This window comes from Amblyraja radiata, chromosome 39 (assembly GCF_010909765.2).
Source record: "Amblyraja radiata isolate CabotCenter1 chromosome 39, sAmbRad1.1.pri, whole genome shotgun sequence".
NCBI lineage: Eukaryota > Metazoa > Chordata > Chondrichthyes > Rajiformes > Rajidae > Amblyraja > Amblyraja radiata.
The window spans coordinates 12,337,884-12,364,505 of record NC_045994.1 but is presented as its reverse complement, the minus strand read 5'-3'; the positions used below and the strand labels follow the sequence as shown (position 1 = coordinate 12,364,505).

At 47.2% G+C, this 26,622-nt stretch overlaps 1 protein-coding gene across 2 annotated transcripts in view; it reads right to left on the bottom strand.

The window, feature by feature from the left end:
- The window catches only part of lrrtm4 (leucine rich repeat transmembrane neuronal 4), a 175,957-nt gene extending 152,872 nt beyond the window's left edge, over nt 1–23,085 (bottom strand). For both annotated transcript variants that reach the window (XM_033013740.1, XM_033013739.1), the window contains exons 1-2: nt 22,695–23,085; nt 20,187–21,703 (exon numbers count right to left, since the gene is read on the bottom strand). In XM_033013740.1, coding sequence (XP_032869631.1) covers nt 20,187–21,703; nt 22,695–22,698 — 1,521 coding nt within the window. In that variant the 5' untranslated portion in view covers nt 22,699–23,085. The remainder of the gene's footprint in view (nt 1–20,186; nt 21,704–22,694) is intronic.
- Between the last annotated feature and the right edge of the window lie 3,537 nt (nt 23,086–26,622).

Genomic DNA, 26,622 nt, shown 5'->3' with positions numbered 1-26,622 from the left:
CAGCCATCGACTTACATTTGGATTACTCATTTCTAATTCAATGTTTACAAACCTGAATCCTATTGCCTTCCAATCATACACCTTCCTGCATTTGAAGATCTGTAACCATTCTCCAAACATGTCAGATTGACACAAAATGCTGGAGTAACTCAGCGGGTCAGGCAGCAACTCAGGAGAAAAGGAATAGGTGACGTTTCAGGAAGAAGACTCTCGACCTGAAACGTTACCTATTCCTTAACTCCCGAGATGCTGCCTGACCCGCTGAGTTACTCCAGCTTTTTATGTCTATCTTCGTTGTAAACCAGCATCTGCCGATCCTCCCCACACACACTGACATGTTCTTTATGCTTTACCCCACACACAGAGTCATAGTTATACAGCATGGAACCAGGCCCTTTGGCTCGACATGTCCCATCTACACTAGTCCCACCTGCCTGCATTTGGCCCCAATCCCTCTAAACATGTTCTATCCATGTAGTACACATCCACAGTACTCAAAGAGTGTCTTCGCCAGTGACCTAATGATTGTTAACACAACCTGTTCAATTTAAAGTTAAATAGGCTGAAGGCCCAATGCATTTTCTCATCAACATTATTGATAATAGCTTCTTATTGATCACCTGCTTTTGTTGGATGGTCAGCAACCTCTTCAGTAAGTGTAATCCATAATGACTCTCTTAAACACAAGAACCAGAAATGGATTGGGTGGTCGATTGGCTTTCCACCTCCAGGAGCAAAGTTCAATCCAAATCAGATGAGAATTTACACTGGCTCTTGCAAGAATTCTGACTGGCACAAAACTGCAGCTAGCTCAACAAAGTGCTAACGTTCTTGGTATAGCCCCCATATTTACTAGCATTTCCAATTCCTCACTTCCAATACCTTTGAAAACCCAACTTTATGCTTTCAGAATCAGAATCAGACTCACACTTTATTCGCCAAGTATGTTTTACAACATACGAGGAATTTCACTGGCCAGGTTAGTCATACAATTAAAAGTATCAGATCACTCAAAAACACATTTTAACATGAACATCCACCATAGTGACTCCTGCACATTCCACACTGTGATGGAAGGCGAAATAAAGTTCAAGTCCTTCCCTTAATTCTTCCTCGATCGTGGGCCTCAAGCCCTCGTTGACGGGACGATCTTGACTCTAGTAGCCGGCGGCGATTTGGCCCTCCGTGTCGAGGCGATCAGCTCCTGCATCGGGGGGGATGTCAGCTCCCCCGGGCCGGGCGATCGAACCTCACGTCGGGGCTGGTCGAACCTTCTGCGTCGTTGGAGCTCCTGACTAGCCTCTCCCGAGACTGCGAGCCCTTGATGGTGATTCCACGGTGGTCGTGGTGGGAGCGATCCCAGGCAAGGGATCAGCTCCGATGTTAACTCCGCGCCCCGCATTAGGCTTCCAGCTCCATCGATGGTAGGCCGCAGAGCTTGAATGTGATCCGAAATCCAATATGGAAACAGGCCCTCTGGCCCACCGAGTCCACGCTGACCATCGAATGCCATTCAATGCCTCCTAATCCCATTTTCCTGCCTTCTCCCCGTAACCCTTGACACCCGTTCTAATCAAGAATTTCTCTATCTCTGCCTTAAAAATATCCACAGACTTCTTTATAAATTCTTAGCAGCTCCGTGACAAAGACCCCGTGGGCTGTTTTCGAGAAACACCTTCGCTCCATTTGCATATTGCTTTCTCCTGATTGACTAATTGGGAAGCAATCTCGGTGCAGTTTGGGACACTGGATCTTCAGCATACCAACAGCAGCAAGCCCATTTGCACTGACAAGATATTCAGCTCAATACTGTGTGAAGCTAGTTAAAGACCATTTTATGCAGTTGCATGGATTTTCTTCAGTCACAAGAGTTTATTGTTCAAACACAAGGAATAATGTGTACAAATAATGGTTTAAAATATAAATCTGCTCCCAGCTTCTGGAGGTTTTCCGATGGCTTATCGTGGAACAGCATATTGTGGCGGATAAATGATCTCAAATTATCCAAGGAACGCAATATTTGAACGGCAAATTAACGGGAATACTGTTACCATCAACAGACTGAGGAGATTCGGTAAACACAAAAAGCTGGAATAACTCAGCAGGTCAGACATCATCTCTGGAGAAAAGGAATAGGTGACGCTTCGGGTCGAGACCCTTCTTCAGACTGAGATTCAGCAGAAAGGGAAACAGGAGATATAGATGGTGATATAGAGAGATAATAGACAATAGGTGCAGGAGTAGGCCATTCTGCCCTTCGAGTCAGCACCGCCATTCAATGTGATCATGGCTGATCATCCACAATCGGTACCCCGTTCCTGCCTTCTCCCCAAATCCCCTGACTCCGCTATCCTTAAGAGCCCTATCTAGCTCTCTCTTGAAAGCATCTAGAGAACCAGCCTCCACCGCCCTCTGAGGCAGAGAATTCCACAGACTCATAACTCTCTGTATGAAAAAGTGTTTCCTCATCTCTGTTCTAAATGGCTTAGCCCTTATTCTTAAACTGTGCCCCCTGATTCTGGACTCCCCGAACATCGGGAACATGTTTCCTGCCTCTAGCGTGTCCAAACCCTTAATAATCTTACATGTTTCAATAAGATCCCCTCTGTCCACATAATTTTTCTTTAATAATAACTCGCTTGGTATATGTTCCTCTGTGTATTTCTCTAAAAAACCTCTGAGAGATTTGTTTTCCAATTTCCACAGTGGAATTCCAGCATCTATGAATGCCTTGCACAGATCATTCGAAAACTCAGATTTGCGACTGGAGCCAGCAGTGAATGTAGTGAGAAGACAAGCTTGGGTAATTCGTGTGGGTAGTCTACACCCCAGCGGTATCAACATTGACTTCTCTAATTTTCGATAGCCCTTGTCTTCGCCCTCCTCCCCCTCCCAGCTCTCCTTCTAGTCCTAGTGTCTCCGCCTCTTCCTTTCTGTTTCCCGCCCCCCCATATCAGTCTGAAGAAGGGTCTCGACCTGAAACATCGCCTATTCCTTCTCTCCATAGATGCTGCCTCACCCACTGAGTTTCTCCAGCATTTTCTGCCTACCTTCCATTTTTCCAGCATCTGCAGTTCTTTCTTAAACATTCTATTCATAAGTATATTCGAAGGTGGAGCCCCCGGTTTCGCCCCGGTGGTGGGAGTTTTCTTGTAAGTTATACTGTTAGCACGTTAATAATAAAATTAATATTAACGCGTTAACATAGAAAACGTCATTGTAATCACGGTACAACTAGAAAAAATAGCACAACCTTTTAGCAAAATGTCAAAAAAAAGGCTGATTTAGGCACTCGATCTTGAAAAAGACATTATCCTAGTGAAATCATCAAAAAAGGCATGAAAAGGCATGGCATTTGTGCCAAAATCCTGCCTCTAGTGATCGCCATAAAGAATAGCTTCTTCCTAATGCCCCTGTCCCACTTAGGAAACCTGAACGGAAACCTCTGGAGACTTTGCGCCCCACCCAAGGTTTCCGTGCGGTTCCCGGAGGTTTTTGTCAGTCTCCCTACCTGCTTCCACTACCTGCAACCTCCGGCAACCACCTGCAACCTCCGGGAACCGCACGGAAACCTTGGGTGGGGCGCAAAGTCTCCAGAGGTTTCCGTTCAGGTTTCCTAGGTGGGACAGGGGCTTAACACTCAACAGGATCTTGAACACAACATGACACTAACCACTAGGGACTGGTTACATGAAGGACAATGTGCTTTCTTGCACTATGTTGTGGTTATTAATTTATTGACTATTTAAATTTTGATTTTAACATACATTATCTGTGTATTGTGCTTACATGTTGTTTCATGTAAAAAAGTAATTGTCCCAATGTTGGTGAATATGGCAAACATTCTTGACTCGAATAATTGAAATTGTTGAATAAACATGGTATTGTCCTGCATTTCACAGCTCTTATTTCTTTGTTTTTTTCTCTCTCCCTTTTAGTCCGCATTTGAACTCTATTAAGTAACCACTAATTTAATGAATTGAATTTTTAATCTAACTTAAATTAATCAATTGCATCTTAAAGTCCCCGAGGTGCTTTGATAGGATTTGAACTCATGTTTTCAGATCAGTACAACAATCTATCTGGATAACAAAACCCCTGTAAAACCAAAGGAACCTGCCGTACATCTAGCAGCATGGTGGCACAGTAGTACAATTACAGCCTCACTGCACCAGAGACCCGGGTTCAAACCTGACAACGGGTGCTGTCTATATGGAGTTTGTACGTTCTCCCCGTGACTGCGTGAGTTTTTTCCGGGTGCTCCCGTTTTCACCCACATGCCAAAGTCGTACAAGTTTGTAGGTTAATTGGCTTTGGTAAGTTGTGAAATTGTCCCTGGTGTGTGTAGGGTAGTGTACGGAGTGATCGCTGGTCGGCGCAGACTCAGTGGGACACAGGTCCTGTTTCCAGGCTGTATCTAAAGTCTTTCTCTGCAACTATCCTCATTAACCAGATGAATTCATCACCAGCTCATTGCCATGAATATTATGCCCTCACCCTATTAGAGATGTTCTCCTAGTCCTAACCATCCCTCCCCCACCACATTTCAAAAGTAATTAACCCTAGGACGGGACTCTATTCCCTGGAGTGCAGGAGTGATCTTATAGAGATGTATAAAATCATGAGAGGAATAGATCTGGTAGATACACAGAGTTTCTTACCTGGAGTAGGGGAATCGAGGACCAGAGGACAAAGGTTCAAGGTGAAGGGGAAAAGATTTAATAGGAATCTGAGGGGCAACTTTCTCCACACAAAAGATGGTGCGTGCATGGAACTAGCTGCCAGAGGAAGTAGTTGAGGCTGGGACTATCCCCACATTTAAGAAACAGTTTGACAGGTACATGGATTGTACCTTTGGAGGGATATGGACCAAATGCGGGCAGGAGGGACTAGCGTAGCTGAGCCATGTTGGCTGATGTGGGCAAGTTGGGCCGAAGGGCCTGTTTCCACGCTGTATCACTCGATGACTTTATGATTCTATACCTCTTTTACAGTTCAGCCAAAGGGTCATTGACATGAAACTTTAAAAGGACACAAAGTGTTGGAGTTCTCAGCAGGTAAGGCAGCATCATTGAGGAACATGGATAGGCGACCCTTCTTCAGGGTCCCGACCTGAAACATCACTAGTCCATGTTCTCCAGAGATGCTGCCTGACCTACAGCAATTACTCCAGTTACTCCATCAATGTCGGCTTCGGTAGCCGCGGGCTCCAACCAGGAAGCGGCCGTTCCAGGTGGCCCAGCCGTCGAAAGGACTCTCCCGACGCCGGGACAAGATCACCCGGTGAGAACGGCCAGGGACATCGGGCCTCCGTAGAGGCAATTGCGGTGGCCTCAATAGGCCTGACTTTGGGGTGAACATGGGGTGGGGACTGGACATTGTGCCTTCCCCCACAGTGCGCTATCCACTGTGGGGGGATGATTTTTTTTGTCTAATTGTAGTCCTGTAGGTCTGTGTCCAAGATGGCTGCCGTGAAGAGAGAGTGGACGCTGGCGCGCTTTGGCTGCCGCTGCTCTCTCTTCACACTGTGTTTTTGATTTTCTGTTTTTGGATTGAATTCTGTTTTTAATTTGTGTCTCTGTGATGTCTTTTTTTACCTGTTCTATTCCGATTATATGTTTTTATTCCGATTACAATGTAAGATGTCTTTGAGATGTCTGAAAGGCGCCCATTAAATAACATTTATTATTATTATTATTATTATCAATTTGTATATTTTTTTTGGTAAACCAACATCTGCACTTTCTTGTTACTTCAACATTAAAACATAAAGTATTTTAATTTAGATTAGTTTAGAAATACAGCGCGGAAATAGGCTCTTTGACCCACCATGTCTGCGCTAACCAATGATCCCCGCACACGAACATTATCCAACACACACTAGGGATTACATTTATACAAAGCAAATTCACCTCTTTGGAGTGTGGGGGGAAACAGATGATCTCGGGAAAAACCCGCAGGTGACGGGGAGAACGTACAAACTCCGTACAGACCGCACCCGTAGTCGGGATCGAACCTGGGACTCTGGCGCAGTAAGGCAGTAGCTCTACTGCTGCACCACCGTGCCACCCTCTGTTTCTGCTTCTCTCAGTCTGCAGATACTGCACCTAACCTCTAGCAGTTTCTGTTTTTATCTTTGAATGAACATTTATGTTGAGACGTTGCTGATCACGTTGAAATTTTAATAAGATTTTATCTCCTCCCCCCCCCCCCCCCGCACACCCATTTTATTTCTCATTTTCTCCAACTCTCGCTCTGCTGGTTCCTTAACGCTCTATAATTTCACCCAAATGCATTCTTGATGAGAACATTGGTGTTAGTAGGCTGCGTGGCTCTGAACAGATCATTGGAGATTTGCACTGACACAGTCCATGTTAATTTACCAATGCAAACATACATCTTGTCTGGTTTAGTTTAATTTAGAGACTCATAACTTGAGTTTAGGGTTGGATGAACAACAATACTCAACATCTCCCGGATCTATCTCCACAATATATTTGTAAAATAAAAAAAATAATTTTTTTTTTTTTAGAGATTCAGCGTGGAAACAGGCCCTTCGGTCCATCAAGTCTGTGTCGACTAGCAACCCCCAGATTTCACTGTACCAATTGGTGCATGTGACAATAAATGTGTCTTGAATCTTGATCCCTGCACACTAACACTACCCTATACACTCTTGGGATAATTTACAATTTTTAACTAAGCCACTTAACCGACCAACCTACCCATCTTGCCCACACCGGCCACCCGTGACACTTGTACAGTCATAATCGTCTCTAAGGTTGGATTCAGGGTAAATTATTCAACCCCTTTATGGTAACCATGTTATATGAAAGATGTTGTCAAGCTGAGAAGGGTTCAGAGAAGATTTACGAGGATGTTGCCAGGACTAGAGGGTCTGAGCTATAGGGAGAGGTTGAGTAGGCTGGGTCTCTATTCCTTGGAGCACAGGAGGATGAGGGGTGATCTTATTGAGGTGCATAAAATCATGAGAGGAATAAATTGGGTAGATGCACACTTTCCCAGATTAGGTGAATCGAGTACCAGAGGATAGAAACATAGAAATTAGGTGCAGGAGTAGGCCATTCGGCCCTTCGAGCCTGCACCGCCATTCAATATGATCATGGCTGATCATCCAACTCAGTATCCCGTACCTGCCTTCTCTCCATACCCTCTGATCCCCTTAGCCACAAGGGCCACATCTAACTCCCTCTTAAATATAGCCAATGAACTGGCCTCGACTACCCTCTGTGGCAGAGATATAGGTTTAAGGTGAAGGGGAAAAGATTTAATAGGAATCTGGGGGGTAACTTTTTCACACAAAGGGTGGTAGGTGTATGGAACAAGCTGCCAGAGGAGATGGTTGAGGTAGGGACTATCCCAATGTTTAAGAAATGGACAGGTACTTGGATAGGACAGATTTGGAGGGATATGGACCAACCGCGGGCAGGTGGGACTAGTGAAGCTGGGACATGTTGGCCGGTGTGGGCAAGTTGAGCCGAAGGGCCTGTTTCCACAATGTATCACTCGCTGACTCCAAGCATCTATAGCAATGGACAGTTTCTGAATAGACACCAGCGCACTACCAATATTGCAAGTTTCCCGATGACCGACGATTTAGTCTTCCAGATGTTTGTGTCAACTGTATGATCCCTCGTGGCACTGCTCAAGCAGAAAACAGGATTGTTCATCTTAGCTACTGCACCAAAACAGAATTTCCACTCATCTTGTTCCTTTAAACTCATTCTTGAGCTTGAGTAATTTAACTGGGAATATATAAAGGACAAAGCATGAATAACCGCTGATAGACAGCTGCTGTAAATCCCAGCTTTGTGCCCTTTGGGAGAAACTAGGTTGGAAAATAAAATTGAAAAATGCCTATATTTTATCATCTTTAACACATCCTCATAGAAATGTACAAGCTTTACACACAATCTTCGATATTCACCTTTATAATGAGGACACAATTACCACAGGTTAATTAAGCAATGTAAATTTTTTTTTCAGGGCACTATATGTGGCATGGTAATAAATACTTAAGACAACCACATAAATACCTGTAGACACAGGGAACTGCAGATGCTAGTTTATACCCAAGATTGAGACAAAGTGCTAAAGTAACTCATTTGAGGTGTCAGAAGGCCAGACCTCGGATAATGTGAGGTGTTCAGAAGGCCACTAGTTAGCCTGTGTTTGGGGCTGTGGTATACAAACGCCACACATATAACCTGGTCACCTTCCGCAAGACAGCTGAGGCAGTGAGCAACTCCAAATCGAAAGTACGACCAAGGGCATCACATAAGGCGCAAGTGAGATGGAGGGAATCATGTCCTACGCAATCCAACACATTGGACGTTATGTGCCAAAGTAGGTTCAATCAACAACTGTTATTCCAGCACACATTTAACATTTGGCCGGGATAGTGGCGCAGCGGTAGAGTTGCGGCCTCTCAGTGCCAGAGACCCAATGTTCGATCCTGACTATGGGTGCTGTGTCTGTTTAGAGTTTGCACATTCTCCCCGTGACCACGTGGGTTTTCTCCGGGTGCTCAGGTTTCCTCCACAATCCAAAGATGTGCAGGTTTGTAGGTTAATTGGCTTCGGTAAATTGTCCCTAGTGTGTCGGATAGAACTAGCGTTCAGGTGATCGCTGGTCAGTGCAGACACCAAGGGCCAAAGGGCTTTTGTCCACGCTGTCTCTCGAAACTAAACTAAGCTTAACACCAGCAACCGAAAGTGGTCTGATTCCCTAATGTCTCTAGGCAGTGTGCATCTTCTGGGAGATGCACTACCTTATTCTCTTCCTTAACTGGAGATGTAATCTTAGTAATCTCTTAGGACCCCCAATAGTCTCCATGACACTAGCTTCAGAATTAAAGGATGTTCTTTTAGGAAGGAGATGAGGAAAATTTTATTTAGTTAGAAGGTGGTGAATCTTTTTAATTCATTGCCACAGAAGGCTGTGGAAACCAAATCAGTGGATATTTTAAGGCAGAGATGGACAGATTCTTGATTAGTACAGGTGTCAGGAGTTATGGGGCGAAGGCAGGAGAATGGGGTTAAGAGGGGAAGATAGATCAGCCATGATTGAATGGCAGAGTAGACTTGATGGGCCGAATGGCCTAATTCTACTCCTATCACTTATGACCTCATGACCTTATAGGGAAAAATTAGAATTGAATGCTCATGAACACCATCAAACTAAGCTCATTATGGCAGAGATGTTAGCATGAATAAAGTCCCATGTCATTAAAACCTCCTTCTTTCATCTCCGCAACATCGCCAAACTCAGACCCTCTCTCACACCGCCTGCTGCTGAAAGACTCATCCATGCCTTCATCTCCTCCCGACTGGACTATCGCAACTCACTTCTCCTTGGCATCAGCTCCACCTACATCAACCGACTCCAACTGGTCCAGAACGCAGCCGCCCGACTCATCACCCACACCAAATCCTGGCATCACATCACTCCAGTCCTCAAAAAACTTCACTGGCTTCCCATCTCCCACCGGATCACCTACAAAATCCTGGTCCTCACCTACAAAGCCCTCCACCATCTGGCACCCCCATATCTCACTGACCTCCTCTCCCCCTACCAACCCTCACGGTCCCTCAGATCCACATCAGCCGGTCTCCTCTCCATCCACAAGTCCAACCTCCGCAGTTTTGGGGACAGAGCCTTCTCCAGGGCAGCTCCCAGGCTCTGGAACTCCCTCCCGCAACTGATCCGCAATTCCGTGTCCCTCACCATCTTTCAGTCCCGCCTCAAGACCCATCTCTTCACCTCTGCCTATCCTTAGCCCCACGTCCCCGTCCCTTTTCATCTGTGCATTAATTGCCTCATACTGTGTTTTGTATTGAATTCTGTCTTTACTTTGTGTACTAGTCATGTCTCTACTATTTATTTCATTCCCCTTACATGTTTTTCCTCTACATGCTCAATTTGTGTAAGGTGTCCTTGAGACTCTTGAAAGGCGCCCATAAATAAAATTTATTATTATTATTATTATTAGAGAGGAATGATTTCCTTCAAAAATGCAGCTGTCAGCTTACTTTTTTTGTTTAGTTTAGTTCAGAAACACAACATGGAAATAATTCCTTCATCCCACCCTGACCGCCAATCACCCATTCACATTAGTTCTATATTATCCCACTTTAGCATCCTCTCCCTAGACTCACCAGGGGGAATTTTACAGAGGTTGCTTAACCTGCCAACCCGTATGTCTTTGTGATATAAACACATGTGGTCACAAGAATGGGCGAACTTCGTACCGACAGTGGCTGAGGTCAGGATTGAATATAACATTCTTAAGGGATTGGGCAGGCTAGATACAGGGAAATTGTTCCCCATGTTGGGGGAGGCCAGAACCAGGCGTCACAGTTTAGGCCACTCAGGATTGAGATGGGGAAAAACATTTTCACCCAGAGAGTTGTGAATCTGCGGAATTCTCTGTCACAGAGGGCAGTGGAGGCCAATTCACTGCATGTTTTCAAGAGAGAGTTAGATTTAGCTCTTTGGGCTAACGGAATCAAGGGATATGGGGAGAAAGCAGGAACGGGGTACTGATTTTGGATGAGCAGCCATGATCATATTGAATGGCGGTGCTAGCTCGAAGGGCCGAATGGTCTACTCCTGCACCTACTCTCTGTGTTTCTATGAACCTGGGTCTCTGGCGCTGTGAGGTAATGGCTCTACCAGCTGTGCCATTGCATCGCAGCTCACTTCTCTTCTCAAGACTGCTCCGTCTGGCTTGAGTTGGGATGGGGCCATGAAAATAAGTCAATAAGCAAAATTCCTATAGTTCCAGCCAACAACTAAATGGGGTCAGCAGAGCTAAAATCCCTGAAAAAACAACTTCATTTTGGCCACAGTATATATCTATCAGAGATATCTATTAGTCAAAGGTAGTTGAAACCTGTAAAAATGTACATATTCAATTACTGAATGTGTGCTTCAAAGGCAAGCAGAGGATTTATAGCCCAGTCCTTATTATGCTCCGAAATATACCTTTTATATTTTATAGTGTATTTTTTAATGATGGTGTTATGGTCAGACAGTGCAGAAACAGGCTATCCAGCCAACCGATTCATTAATAACCAACCAGACCCCTGTTATATTCATCTCGTACCAATCCCATTTACATCTCAGCAGAACAGGCAGCATCTCTGGAGAGAAGGAATGGGTGATGTTCTTCAGCCCCTTCTTCATGCAAGAGAAACGGTTTCAATGGCCGACACCAGATACAAATGGGTGGAGGAAAGATGGAGGGGAAGAGAGAATGTAGGTAGATAGGTAAGTTGGCTTGGTAAATGTAAGAAAATTGTCCCTGGTGTGTGTAGGATAGTGTTTACATGAGGGGATTACTAGTTGGTGCTACACCCTTCTTCAGACCCATTCCTTCTCTCCAGAGATGCTGCCCGTCCTGCTGAGTTACTCCAGCTTTTTGTGTCTATCCTTGTTTTTAACCAGCATCTGCAGTTCCTTCCTACACAGAGTGTAATCAGTACTTTGGCTTGGTAATTTGTGGGACTACCTTTGGACAGAATGGTGAAGCCAGGGAGAGATCAGTTGCATGATCTGACCTCCAGAGTGTCCCAAGCCATTATGTTGACATTGAACTCCTGAACCTACTGAACACATAGACGTTTGTTACACACAGAACCATCAGCGTAATCTGAAGAAGGATCTCGACCCGAAACGTCTCCCATTCCTTCTCTCCAGAGATGCTGCCTGTCCCGCTGAGTTACTCTGGCATTTTGTGTCTATCATCAACGTGATGTAAATAAGCAAGCAGGAAGAAAATACAATGGCGACCAAATTAATATTTAGTGCTGGCAACCAAAGATAAGTTTTTATCCCTGGTTATGCGTGGCCGTATTTAATTCAATACAATAAATTAGGGAGGTCAAAAACCTATACTTTGGTGTTAAAATTGAATTGCTTACACTGCAGGCATAGGATAACAAGTCTTGCCTTGATGGGAGAATTAAAATTGGACCGTATTTTAATCTTCGATTAACTTCTTTTTCAACTGCTTACAGGGGAATTCTCAACGCCGACACAGCTGGGCTCACAGTCAATTCACGCAATCCGCTAACGTTTCATCACAAGTCAAATTTGGCCAAGTCTGCGGATATTTGACAGATTCTTGATTAGTAAGGACATCAGGGGTTATGGCGAGAAGGCAGGAGAATGGGGCTGAGAGAGAAAGATAGATTGGCCATAATTGAATGATGGAGTAGACATGATGGGCCGAATGGCCTAATTCCACTCCTCAAACCTGTCAACTGAGGTCGTTAAGCGAAAATTTACCTGGATCCGTAACCTAGTCCCTGGCTAGTCCTAGAGCAGTGGTTCTCAAATGGGGGTACGCGTACCCCTGGGGGTACGTGAAGGCACTCCAGGGGGTACGTGAGATTTTAAAATATAGGCCTACATATATGTAGGCCTATATTTTTGCGCTGGTTAGGGGGTACTTGGCTGAAAAAATATTTCACAGGGGGTACATCGCTGAAAATGGTTGAGAACCACTGTCCTAGAGGATTGAGGGGGGATCTTATAGAAATTTAGAGATACAGCGTGGAAACAGGCCCTTCGGTCCATCAAGTTTGTGTCGACTAGCGACCCCCAGATTCCACTGTACCAAGACCAAGTGCATAGTGTGAAGACCAAGGCTTGTACTCGTTAGAATTTAGAAGATTGAGGGGGGATCTTATAGAAACGTACAAAATTCTTAAGGGGTTGGACAGGCTAGATGCAGGAAGATTGTTCCCGATGTTGGGGAAGTCCAGGACAAGGGGTCACAGTTTAAGGATAAGGGGGAAATCTTTTAGGACCGAGATGAGAAAAACATTTTTCACACAGACAGTGGTGAATCTCTGGAATTCTCTGCCACAGAAGGTAGTTGAAGCCAGTTCATTGGCTATATTTAAGAGCTAGTTAGATGTGGCCCTTGTGGCTAAAGGGATCAGGGGGTATGGAGAGAAGGCAGGTACAGGATACTGAGTTGGATGATCTGCCATGATCATATTGAAGACAGGCTCGAAGGGCTGAATGGCCTACTCCTGCACCTATTTTCTATGTTTCTATGTTTCTAGTCTGGCCCTGAACATAAACAACCCACAATACATAGTCAACTCCTAGATGGGCTGAACATACCATTCACTAATCCAGGTTCACAGAATTAACACATTGGAAAATCGAACATCTTCCTTACAGTAAACCCAACCATACTAATGCATTGTGAAATAAAGTCACTTAGATTTTAGAAGTTCTCTCTCCTCTGCATTGGATTCTTCAACGAGAATTTCTGGCATTTGCATGGGTAGGTGCATCTTTTCTGCGCTTTAAAAGAAATGTCCTTTACAAATGAGCTGCACAGTGACACTGCGGTGGAGTTGCTGCCTTACAGCGCCAGAGACCCGGGTTCGATCCTGACTACGGATGCTTGTCTTGACGGAGTTTGTACGTTCCTGCATGGGTTTTCTCCGGGATCTCTGGTTTCATCCCACACTCCAAAGACGTACGGGTTTGTAGGTTAATTGGCTTGGCATAATAGTAAAATCGTCCCCAGTGTGTGTGTGTGTGTAGGATAGTGTTAGGTTGCGGGGATCGCTGGTCGGAGCGGACAGTGGGCCAAAGCGCCGTATCTCTAAACTAAAACTAAAAAAATAGTTTTCAAAGTGTAAGAGTTGCGGAATAAGATCCTAAACCTGCAGATAACTATGAAGCTTAAATTGGCACAGTACTGCATACATCAGCTGTGACACAGTCAGAAGCTCACTCGCTTCCTACTGAGCTTGTGGGTGGACTTGACTCCTTCTTCAATGTAGCCGTATTTCCACTACAGTTCTGAGGAAGAGCTGCACTGTTGGAGGTGAACTCTTGTCAGATGAGGGCCTGCCTGCCTGCCTGCACCATATGGTGACAACAATATATCCGGTCTGAAGAAGGAACCTGACCCGAAACGTCACTTGTCCATTCCCTCCACAGATGCTGTCTGTCCCACTGAGTTCCACCAGTACGTTGTGTTTTTGCAAATAGATTCCAGCATCTGCAGTTTCTTCTGCCTGCAGTGATATTTCTCCTTAGTGTCTTCTTGGCCTGAATTCTTAACCTTCAACCAATATTGGCAATCAGACTATCTGGTCATAATGCAAAACGGTGTTGAATCGATGGAATTCATTGCCACAGATGGCCGTGGAAGCCAAATAATTTGGGTATGGTTGAGACGAGAGATTGACAGACTCTTGATTAGTACGGGTGTCAATGGGTTATGGGGCGAAGGCAGGTGAATGGGGTTGAGAGGGAAGGATAGAACAGCCATGATTGAATGGTGGAGCAGACTCGATGGGCCAAATGGCCTAACTCTGCCCCTATGGCTTATGAACTTATGGATAGAGAGAGAGCTGGAGTAACTCAGCAGGTCAGGCAGCATCTCTGGAGAACTTGGATAGGTGACATTGCAGGTCGAGACTCTTTCTTACCCGGACTCTACTCTTTACTCTCTGTGGCACCAATATGGCTTCTAAAATATTGTACATTACAACGCTGAGTGATAACATTTCAAAGGCCCTGTGATTATAGTCCCTCTGGATGTCAGGACTGAGATAGTCAATACGATACCTAAATGCAAGCCTTTTTTCTTCCATTACTGCATTGCGGGAGCCGTTAGGTTTCATTGAAGTCATTAACCCAAGTTCCATAACATTGCCCGGGGTGCCTAAAGAAACATGCCTTGGCACTGTTCAAAGATCTGGCATCTCTTCAGATGGCTTGGCCATCACTTCATCCTCATATATATGTGCTTTTGCAGCTGTCTAAGACTTTTCTTGGCCATCATTAGTGGCCTTGAACAGATTCTGATGGAATCTTTGGACTTTGGAGATGCAGCGTGAAAACTGGCCCTTCGGCCCACTAAGACCACGCCGACTAGCGGTCGTCCCGTTCACTAGCACTAATCCTACGCACAATTTACAATTTTGCTGAAGCCAATTAACCTACAAAGCAGCTTTCCGTAGACCTGGTGAAACAGCTGAATGTTCCCACAGCACATTGCCAGGACCACCCTGAGGCCAGATATCCTCCTGGTCTCAGAGGCGATCAAAAACATCGTCTTGTTGGAACTGACAGTGCCGTGGGAGGACCGTCTGGAGGAGGCCCACGAGAGGAAGATGGCCAAGTATGAAGAGCTGGTCGTAGACTGCCGTAAGCAGGGCTGGAAGGCAAGGTGTATGTCCATCGAGGTTGGCTGCAGGGGTTTTGCAGGGCAATTGCTCTACAAAGCCTTGAATGCACTGGGCATCAACGGAGTGGTGAGGAGAAAGGCCATCAAGAACACCACAGAGGCAGCGGAGAAGGCCTCGAGATGGCTCTGGATCAGGAGAGAAGGTCCATACGGAGGAGCGAATGCCACCTGAACACAAGTCGTGGTCTGATCAACCACGGCTGGGTCGCCTGGGTGAGGGTGTCTGATGTTGAAAGACCCGAAACACCCAGGTTACATCACTGATGATGTGTTCAGGAGCATCTATCGATGTTCTTTGTATCAAACCTGTGCGGGAAGGAACTGCAGATGCCGGTCCACACCGAAGATAAGCACAAAATACTGGAGTAACTCGGTGGGATAGGCAGCATCTATGGAGAAAAGGAAGAAGGGCCTCGACCCAAAATGTCACCTATTCCGCTTCTCCAGAGATGCTGCCTAACTGGCTGAGTTACTCCAGCTTTTTATGTCTAACCTACAAACCTGTAGGTCTTTGAAGTGGGGGAGAAAACCTACGCAGTCACAGGGGGAAAATTCAAACTTGGCACAGAAAGCACCTGTAGGCAGAATCAAACTAGGGTCTCTGATGCTGTGTGAGGCCACAACTCTACCGCTGTGCCATGGTATTGCCCTATTGATGATGGCAGTCCCACAAGGGTGGGAGGGAATTAACAGCACCAAAGGCATATTCATTCTTCATTCATCTCCTTTACTATCAGGGGTACAGGTTTTATGTGAATCTATGTTCCATTAGCTGATAGACACTGGGGAGGCTTGAGAATTCAGATGGATCTCACTCCATTGGCAGACATCAGAGGTTATGGGGAGAAGGCAGGAGAATGGGGTTAGGAGGGAGAGATAGATCAGCCATGATTGAATGGCAGAGTAGACTTGATGGGCCGAATGGCCTAATACTACTCCTATTCCTTATGACCTTATGGCCATTCACCTCGAACAGGTACTGTGCTTCATTGTTTGTCTTCCGAGCTCATGAAGGCCAACCCTGCGACTGAAGCAGTAACTTTGTTTCTCTCTCCACCGATGCTGCCTGACTCATTGACCATTTCCTCCACCATTTCCAACTTTTATCTCAGATTTCCATCACCTGCCGCCTTTTGATTTTGTGCAGTACCGCAGACTATTTATTTTCCGTTAAACAGCGTAGCTGAGGCCAGGAGCAAATTACTCTGTGCTTGGCTGCGACAAAGGTACCAGGGGGACAGTTATTTACTGGATAAACAAAAATCTGCAGATGATGGAAAACTGAAAACGAACGCACAAAACGCTCAAAGGTCAGCAGCGTCTGTGGATAGAGAAGGTTTCAAGCCTGATAAAGGGTCTTCAATGTGATGTTTCAGCTAATCAGTGTGCTGAGGTTCAATGTGTAACAGTGAAACTTTGGCATGTGGATGGATGAATGAATGAACAAGTTTATTGGCCAAGTATTCACATACAAGGAATTTGCCTTGGTGCTCCGCCCGCAAGTGACTACATGGCATACAGTGACAGTTAGGAATGGCACATAAAACATTTATAATAAAACATTATAGATTAAACACGTGAATTAAATAAAATACCAGAGCAAAAGAAGGCTACAGAATTTTAGTTATCGAGTAGAGCTACGACCCGTGCGAAAAAAGCTGTTTTTACGGCTGTATTAGAGATTTCATCACAGTGTGAGCCATAGTCCCATTACACTACTACAATACTGACGTAATATGCTTGCTCCAACAAGGCCTGTTTGTGAAAAGGATTCCAATAGTAATTAAACTACCAAACGTACATAAAAGGCCGATTCACGTTTAACTGATAGACACAAAAAGCTGGAGTAACTCAGCGGGATAGGCAACAGCTCTGGAGAGAAGGAATGGGAGACTCTTCAGAAGGGTTTCGACCCGAAATGTCACCCATTCCTTCTCTCCAGAGGGTAGCACTTATGTCCTGGACATGAGTCAGTTCTGGTTGACAATCCAGGGCAAGTCACAGAGTCACACAGCATAGAAACCCCAACATCACCACCTATGTCTTTTGTTTCCCTTTCGCCTTACTCTCAGTCTGCAGAAGGGTCTTGACCCGAAACATCATCCATTCCTTCTCTCCAGAGATGCTACCAGTTCCGCTGAGTTACTCCAGCTTTTTCTGTCTATCTTCGGTTTAAACTAGCATAGAATCATAGAGTATGGAAACAGGCCCTTCGGCCCAACTTGCCCACACTGGCCAACATGTCCCAGCTACACTAGTCCCACCTGCCTTGCGCTTGGTCCATATCCCTCCAAACGTCCTATCCATGTACCTGCCTAATGGTTTCTCAAATAGTCCCAGCCTCAACGACCTCCTCTGGCAGCTTGTTCTATACACCCACCACTCTTTGTGTGAAAAGGTTACCCCTCAGAATCCTATTAAATCTTTTGTCCTTCACCTTGAACCTGTGTCCTCTGGTCCTCGGTTCCCCTACTCTGGGCAAGAGATTCTGTGTATCTGCAGTTCCTTCCTGTACACTTCACGTTTGACTGATTGGAATTGTTGGAAAGCATCTCGTCGAAGGACTGCCCTCTCTTTGTTAATCGGAAGTCAAATCCGATCCAGGCAAATAAACAGTTTGCATCGAAATAACAGAGGGACTGTGTTCATCGGCTTGAAGTACTAAAGCCACACCCGCAGTGTTCAACACACCACCACCCAGAGTGCTGTCACGCAAGAATTGACTGACAGGTGCCGTGACAGATGTTTTAATACATTTACATCGACAGGCAGGTTTTGCGGAACAATGGCATGAAATTGCTGGATGTCTAAACACAACACCTCTGCGTTAAACTCATCTGCAGTGGGAAAGGAAATTGCCAACTGGGGACTAGGTTTCTTATCAAATCATTCACAGGGGGCAGACTGCCCTGAGCAAGACAACAGTGGTGCAGCGGTAGAGATGATGCCTTACAGTGCTAGAGACCAGGGTTCGATCCTGACTATAGGTGCTGCCTGTACAGTTTGTACATTCTTTCTGTAACCACGTGGGTTTTCTCCAGGTGCTCCGGTTTCCTCCCACACTCCAAAGACATACAGGTTTGTAGGTTAATTGGCTTCAGTAAAAACTGTAAATTGTCCCCAGTGTGTACGATAGTGCTAGTATGCAGGGTGGGGACTCGGTGGGCTGAAGGGCCTGTTTCCATGCTGTACCTCTAAAGACAAAAATCTAAAGGCCAGATTAGGAACCTGCATGGGGATAACGGGCCATAATTGCCTCCTCCTGTGTCATCAGGAAGTTTATTTGTTGCTTGTGAGTGGTCTACTTTCACTTTCTGGTGGAATGCTTTGAGTCAACCAGATTGGATTTGGAGTCACATATAGACCACATCTGGAGTATTGTGCGCAGTTTTGGTCTCCTAATTTGAGGAAGGACATCCTTGCTATTGAGGCAGTGCAGCGTGGGTTCACGAACTTAAACACCAGGATGGCGGGACTGTCAAATGAGGAAAGATTGGAAAGAGTGGGCTTGTATTCACTGGAATTTAGGATGAGCGGGGATCTTATAGAAACGTATAAAATTACAAAAGGACTGGACATTTTGCTGCATCCTAAATGCAGGAAAATTTTCCCAATAATGGGGGAGTCCAGAACCAGGGGCCACAGTCTAAGAATAAAGGGGAGGCCATTTAAAACTGAGATGAGAAAAAAACTTTTGCACCCAGAGAGTTGTGAATCTGTGGAATTCCCTGCCACAGAGGGCAGTGGAGGCCAAGTCACTGGATGGATTTAAGAGAGAGTTAGATAGAGCTCTAGGGGCGAGTGGAATGAAGGGATATGAGGAGAAGGCAGGCACGGATTACTGATTGTGGATGATCAGCCATGATCACAATGAATGGCGGTGCTGGCCCGAAGGGTCAAATGGCCTACTCCTGCACCTATTTTCTATGTTTCTATGTTTCTGGATCTAGTTAGCATGGCAGATTTCATCCCCTGAAAGATATTTCAGTAAGGCAGATGGTTCGTAATGACAATCCAGTAGTTTCATGGCTATCGCTGGCCTTTATAGCTGCTGACATACATTAATTAACAACTGGAGTCTGAATTCATTGGCCTCTCAATTCTACATACAGTTTCATTGTGCCACTCTAACCACTGGATGCCCAGCAGAGAGGAAGAACCGCTGGTGAGAAATTGGACACACATGGAGCAAAATTGGCATAGACCTGTCAGTAGGATGTAAAGGCCCATGGCCACTTCTTGAGAAGATGGCAGACAGACTGAGTACTTTCACATGAGGCAAAATGAATCAAATTCTATGCAAAAAGCAAAACGTTTTTTCGTTCATTGACCACAAACTTTCACGATACTCCACTCAATTGACACCATACACAAAAAAACGGTTAACAACTGCATTACTCATTTGATATCCCATGTATGCAACATTGCCAACACAACACAACAAGGTTTGGACCAAACGCCTGTTGGCAGACACTGAAAGAATATTGGTGCCGTGGATGCTTGACTCGCCCAACTTGCACCCGAATTAGATTACAAGACCTACACCAAACCCAAACCAATTAGGAGCAGACGAGGGCATTCGATCCAATTTGAGATTCCAGCTACCAAGACAGATGTGCACAGCAAACAATTCGTTCTTCCCCCGCACAGTTAAAGCATGGAATAGTCTTCACCCTACCATAGTTACCCAACCGGATGCAACTAAATTTAAGTTAGCTCTTTCTTCCCAAAAACCCTTTCTGGCTTAAGTCTTCCCTCCACCACCTCCAGTTTAAATTCCATTTGGAATAGAATATTCTGGAGCACCAAGAAACCAAAAAACAAGAATCAGAAGCAGCAGATGAAAAGCTGGGTCAAATACTAACGACAGACAGGACAGCCCCAAGCCAATGCTTGAGGTGATGCCCCCCCTCCCCCTCCTGAGGAGAATGCATCTTACCTCACACTCCCTCGGGCTGGGTCTAGTGTAGGTGCCAGCCGCCGTGCCATTCACCAGTACGTCCACGGTTTCAGAGTTAGTCGGCTTGTAGTCCACATAGTACTCCTGCAAGGGGGAGTTGACCTGCCGCTCGCACTCCCTCTTCTTTTTCCGGCGCCGCTTCATCAGGGACCGCTGTTGCAGTTGCTTCATGCTGGCCGGGTACCTCTTCCAGGAGACGTAGATGACCAGCAGGATCATGGTGACTGACAGGAAGAGAGCCACGCTGCCCGCGATTATTTTGTGAAACGAGATGTACTCAAACTCATGGTCCGATTCGGCGATGGATTCGTTGGAAGGCTGGGCAGTGACGGGGAGACTGGCCACCGCGGTTGGCCTGGGGGTGGTGGTCTTTTGGGTGGTCTTTGAGCCCTGTGGTCGCTGGGTGGCAACCGGGGTCACCCCCGCACAGATTTTGTGATGGTCGACAGCCTCCATGACATTGTAGCCCTGGAGAGGCTTGGGCCCCGCGCAGATCATGGCGCCCTCTCGGTAGCCCTGGAAGTTCTTCAGCCAGTTGACCAGCGAGCAGATGTTCCTGTTGCACTCCCAGATGTTGGAGGAGAGACTGATGGTGGCCAGGGAGGTCCAGGAGCTGAGGATCTCCTGGCTGATGGTGGTCAGCTTGTTGGAGTTGAGGTGGAGGCTGTGCAAGTTGGGCACGCACTGGAATACGCCCGGCACGATGGCTTGGATCTCGTTGCCCGACAGGTCCAACTTCTGCAGGGAGCTCCAGGTCCAGGACATCCCCTGGCTGAACACCCTGATGCGGTTCCACTGGAGGTACAGAGTCCGCAGGCTGGAGAGACGCGGGAAGTGGGCCAGGTTGACTTTGGAGAACTGGTTGTGTTCCAGGTGCAGCTCGGTCAACTTCATGAGGCCGGCGAAGGCATTGCGGGCCAGACTACGCAGTCGGTTGTAACCCAGGTCCAAGAACTCCAAGTTGCGGCAATCCTGGAACGCCCTCACCGGGATGGCCTTCAAGGAGTTGGATCTCAGATGCAGGCTCTGGAGCTTCCTCAATCCCTTGAACTGCAGCGACTGCAAGACGTGCATCTTATTGTAGGAGAGGTCCACGTTACGCAGATTGGGCACCGGGTGGAAGGTGCCATTGGGCAACCGAGTGATCTTGTTGGAGCTGAGAATTAACTCTTTCAACCGGCGGATGCCTTGAAACGCGTTCTCGTCCACCGCGTGGACATAGTTGTGGTCGAGGTACAACCAGGTGAGCTGGTTGAGGCCGGAGAACTGGTTGGGCTTGAGGGATTTGATGCTGTTATACCTGAGGGAAAGGCCCAGAGATCCCGAGGAGATGTTCCCGGGGATTTCCTGCAGCGCCTGGGACTCGCAGTAGACTATTTTACCATCGCACCTACATGTCCTCGGGCACACTCTCTCTGCGTCGGAGAGGAGCGTCAGGAACACGGCGGGGACCAGGAGCAACACAGATCTCGGGGCAAGGAGATATTTCATGAAACCTACAAGGACGGGAGGGAGAGAGAGGAGAGTGGGGGAGTGAGAGGGGGAGAGATGGCGAGAGAGAATGAGAGAGAGGGAGAATAAGAGGGGGAGAGTGAGAGGGAGAGTGAGAGGGAGAGAGAGAGGGGGGGAGAAAGGGGGAGAGAGAGGGGGCAGAGATAGAGAGAGAGGAGTGGAGAGAGAGGGAGGGAGATGGTGAGAGAGAGGGGGAGAGGGAAAAGGGGAGAAAGAGAGGGGGAGAGAGAGGGAGGGTGAGAGAGAAAGGGGGAGAAAAGGGGGGGAGAGAGAGAATGAGATAGAGGGGGTGGAGAGGGAAATAGAGGGGGTGAGAGTGAGGGAGAGGAAGGGAGAGAGAGAGAGAGAGAGAGGAGATGAGATAGTCACCGATTAGTGAGGGCAGTTGCAAACCACCGGCGCAGTATACATTGCATTCCAATACCCAGAGCGCTTGGGTTAGTAAACAAACACCCGTTATTATTGTTATTATCTGAAGAAGGGTCTCGACCCGAAACGTCACCCATTCCTTCTCTCCAGAGATGCTGCCCGTCCCGCTGAATTACTACAGCATTTTTGTGTCTACCTTCGGTGTAAAATCTACTGCATCTGCATTTCATTCCTACACACCCGTTGTTATTATTATTATTATAAATTTTACTTTTATTTGGGGGGGGGGTGAGTGGAGAGGGGGTGCTGGTGAAATTGGGGTGGGGGTGGGTGGAGAGGGGGTGCTGGTGGAATTGGGGGGGGGGGTGGGTGGAGAGGGGGTGCTAGTGGAATTGGGGGTGGGGGTGGTGGAGAGGGGGTGCTGGTGGAATTGGGGTGGTGGGGGGAGGGGGAGGGGTGCTGGTGACATTTAGGGGGGGGGGGGGTGGGGGCAGCGCGGGTCCATTGGCCGCTTTGTGTTGTTAACGGTGAGGGAGACCAGCGGTTGACAACCACTGTGCTGGAAGGATAAGATGGGATAAGGGTTAAACGCGCCGCATCACTTACCCATGCTGTAGTCGGCCGGTGCCCTAATCCTACTGCTTTATACCGCTTCTTCTCCACCTCCAAGGTCTGCACAGTAGATTGTCAGTCTAACTGGCAGCGAGTCGGGATCGCTGATATCCATGAATAGCAATGAGATCCCCTGGGAAGCGAAGCGCCGTGCTCTGGCCAGCCCGGCGAGCAAGCCATGGAAGGGCACGGCGGCGAGGTTGGGGGCGAAGCGAAGTTTGCCCGGCCGGCGATACCCGGGCTGGCCCAGCGCCGCGCCGCCTGACCAGCTCCCAGCCAGGGCTGCTGCCGCCGTCTCATCCGAGCATCCCCCTTCCCTCCCCCTTGCAAACGCTCCCACCACCTCGCAGTCTGTAACTGTGTAACTTCAGCACCAGCGCACGCACGCCTTCCCCATCCCTGCGCGCCACTGTGCTTCTGACGCGATCTAATAACAGCCCCTCTCCCTCTCCCTCCCTCCCTCTCTCTTCACACACCCTCCCCTCGCCTCCCAAACCTTCCCTCCCTCTCAGCTTCACGGGGAGATATTGCACAGCGAGCCAGCCCAACACATACCCCTCCCCTCCCCTTCTCGTAAACCCCCCTTTGCAAATAAAATAGTCGCAATTCTGGACTCAGTGGCACCCCCCCCCCCCCCCCCCCCCCAAATCTCTCCCTCCTCAACACTTGCAGAGACAAGGGTCCTTGGAGTTCAGCGCCCTTGCTGCAGTGTGACACGCAGCATTCACTTCTTGAAACCACGCACCAACATAATTCTACTTCATGCTATGTCTCCCAGACTGATGAATGGTGTGTATGTGTGTGACTGTGAATCGCAGCACACACACACTCTCTCTCTCTCTCTCTCTGAAGAGAGGAGGCTGTGTGTGTGTGTGTGTGTGTGTGTGTGTGTGTGACCATCGCCACTCTCCTCCGGGTTTTTTTTACCAAGTGTAGAGGCAACTCAAATACAGCAGGAGGACGAGAGCGTGCCTGGGCGAGCGAGGAGAGTGGCTCGCCTGGTATTACGAGGTAACGCCGAGCCGCTGAAGCAAGGACTGGAACCGTCGAACTGTTTTGTTTTACTGGAGGGTGCGAATAGACAGGCGACGTGTCGGCTCGGGACACTTTCTTCCCCACCCTAACCAGCACCCACCCCTTCCCTCCCCAGTTGCTGCCTTGACTGAAGAAGGGTCTCGACCCGAAACGCCAGCGATTCCATTTCTCCAGAGACGCTGCCTGACTCCTGCTTTTTGTGTCTGACTTCGGTTCAAACCAGCATCTGCAGTTCCTCCCTGCACGCGTTACTCTGGCACTTTGTTTCTTGCACAAGTCTCCAGCCTCTGCAGTTCCTTGTGTCTCTGTCGTGTTAATGTTTGCTAGTTTTTATCCCCCTTGCCTGGTGTCTTCGGAGACTTGTCACTGTAAGGCGAAGTGCTTACACGAACACCCCGGCGTGTCACCAATTCCTTCTCTCCAGAGATGCTGCCTGTCCCGCTGAGTTACTCCAGCATTACTTCGGTGTAAACCGGCTTCTGCAGTTCCTTCCTACACGTGTCGGCTCCCACCCCGCGCCCCCAACACTGCCTCAAGAACATATCACATCATTTCATTTGAGGCAATATCACTGCCTAGTTGCTAAAACTTAAAACAAAAATACAGTTCTCCCGCTTTATCTTCCCCAAAGTATAACAATATCGAAATCACTTGATCTTGGAATTTGTCAACTGCGGTAGCAATGCAGTTGAAAAGAATGTGTTGTCTCGATTTATTTGCCCGTTGCACTTGTCCTACCTGCGTGCATGCGTTTCACATCCTTTAGAGTCATAGTGTAATGCAGCCCTTTGGCCCAACTTGCCCAACATGTCCCAGGCTCCGTTTGGCCCATACCCCTCCAAACCTGTCCTATCTATGTACCTATGTTTAAGAATGGTTTCGGCCCGAAACGTTGCCCATTTCCTTCGCTCCATAGATGCTGCTGCACCCGCTGAGTTTCTCCAGCATTTTTGTGTACCTATCCATGTACCCGCTCACACGTACCATTCTCTGTAATTTACACTGGACAACACACCAGACTTAACCAATATATTATACAGTTCCAGCCACACCTTTGGACTTTAGCCACACAATGCGGAAACAGGCCCTCCAACCCACAGAGTCCGCGCCTAGACTAGCACAATCTAGGGACGATCTACATTTTTTTTACCGAAGCCAATTAACCTACAAAGGTACATGTACTTCTTTGGAATGTGTGAAAGGAAACCGGAGCACCCGGAGAAAACCCACGCGGTCACGGGTAGAACGTACAAACTCCGTACTTACAGCGCCCGTAGTCAGGATCGAACCCGGGTCTCTGGCGCTGTAAGACAGCATGCTGGCAAGCATATGCCAGTAAATAGTACATAATATGTAGAGAACCGGGTATCACCCCCACCCTAATTTAACCTATCCTCCTGAGGTGTTCATGTCAATCTCCTCTGATTTTCCACGGGAGATTGTCAATACTGATTATTTCGTTCCAACGTCTTACTGAGCAAAAACACCTCCTTTCATTTTGCAGACTGATTTTTGGAGCTGCCTGTGCCATTATCCACACAGCTAGATGCGTCCAGGAATCGAGTGAGTCACCAGTGGTAATGATACCCTCTCTGCGAGCAGTTGAGATTTCCTCTTGATTGAGCTGGGAGAGTTTCCAGCATCAGCGGAACTGGTTAGGTTTCATGGATCTGATGACACCTGGAGTTTGACCTGCTAGGTCACCAAGACTTGGGTCATTGGAGCCATAGAGTCAAGATAGACACAAAATGCTCGAGTAAGTCAGCAGGACAGGCAGCATCTCTGTAGAGAGGAATGGGTGACGTTTCGGGTCGAGACCCTTCTTCATCTTCCTTTCCGTCTCTCCAGAGATGCTGCCTGTCCCGCTGAGTTACTCCAGCATTTTGTGTCTATCTTCAGTTTAAACCAGCCGCTGCAGTTCCTTCCTACACTGGTCATAGTTATACAGCATGGAAACATGCCTTTCAGCCCATCTTGCCCACACCGACCATCTTATCCAAGTACCTGTCCAAATATTTTTAACATGTTGTGATAGTACCTCTCAACTACCCCATGTGCCAGCTCATTCCATATACCTACAACCCTTGTAAAAATTAAATCTTTCCCCTCTAATCGTAAACCGATGTCCTCTGGTTCTTGATTCCCCTACTCTGGGCAAAAGACTTTGTGTATTTACCCGATCTATTCCTCTCATGATCTTATACATCTCTTCACCCCCTCATCCTCCAGTGCTCCAAGGAATAAAGTCCAACCTCTCCCAATAGCTCACTCACGAGTCCTGGCAACATCATCTTAAACCTTCTCTGCACCCTTTCCAGCTTAACAACATATTTCCTAAAACAGGGTGACTGAAACTGAACGCAATACTCTAAATGTGGCCTCACCAATGTCTTGTACAACTGTAACATGCCCTCCCAACTTCTAAGCTCAATACTCTGACTGATGAAGGCCAATGTGCCGAAAGCCTTCTTAATCACCCTATGTACCTGCGGCACCACTGTAGAACCTCCCAAGCATCTACCTCTACCACCTCTTCAATCTCAGTCAATCCTACATCATCCCTCAGGATGGAAGGAAGTCCCTCTCCACCCTGAGGCCAAAGTAGGAACAGCATGGTATTAAGCTGGAAAAGGTGCAGAAGAGATTCACCTGAGCTTGTGGCTTGAGTTATAGGGAGAGGCTGGATAGCCTGGGACTTTTCATTTGTGAGCTTAGGAGGCTGAGGAGTTAGTTTATTGAGGTGTACAAGATAATGAGGGGTTTAAGAAGGAACTGCAGATGCTGGAAAATCGAAGGTACACAAAAATGCTGGAGAAACTCAGCAGGTGCGGCAGCATCTATGGAGCGGAGGGGAAAAAAAATGAGGGGTATGGATAAAGTGAATGAT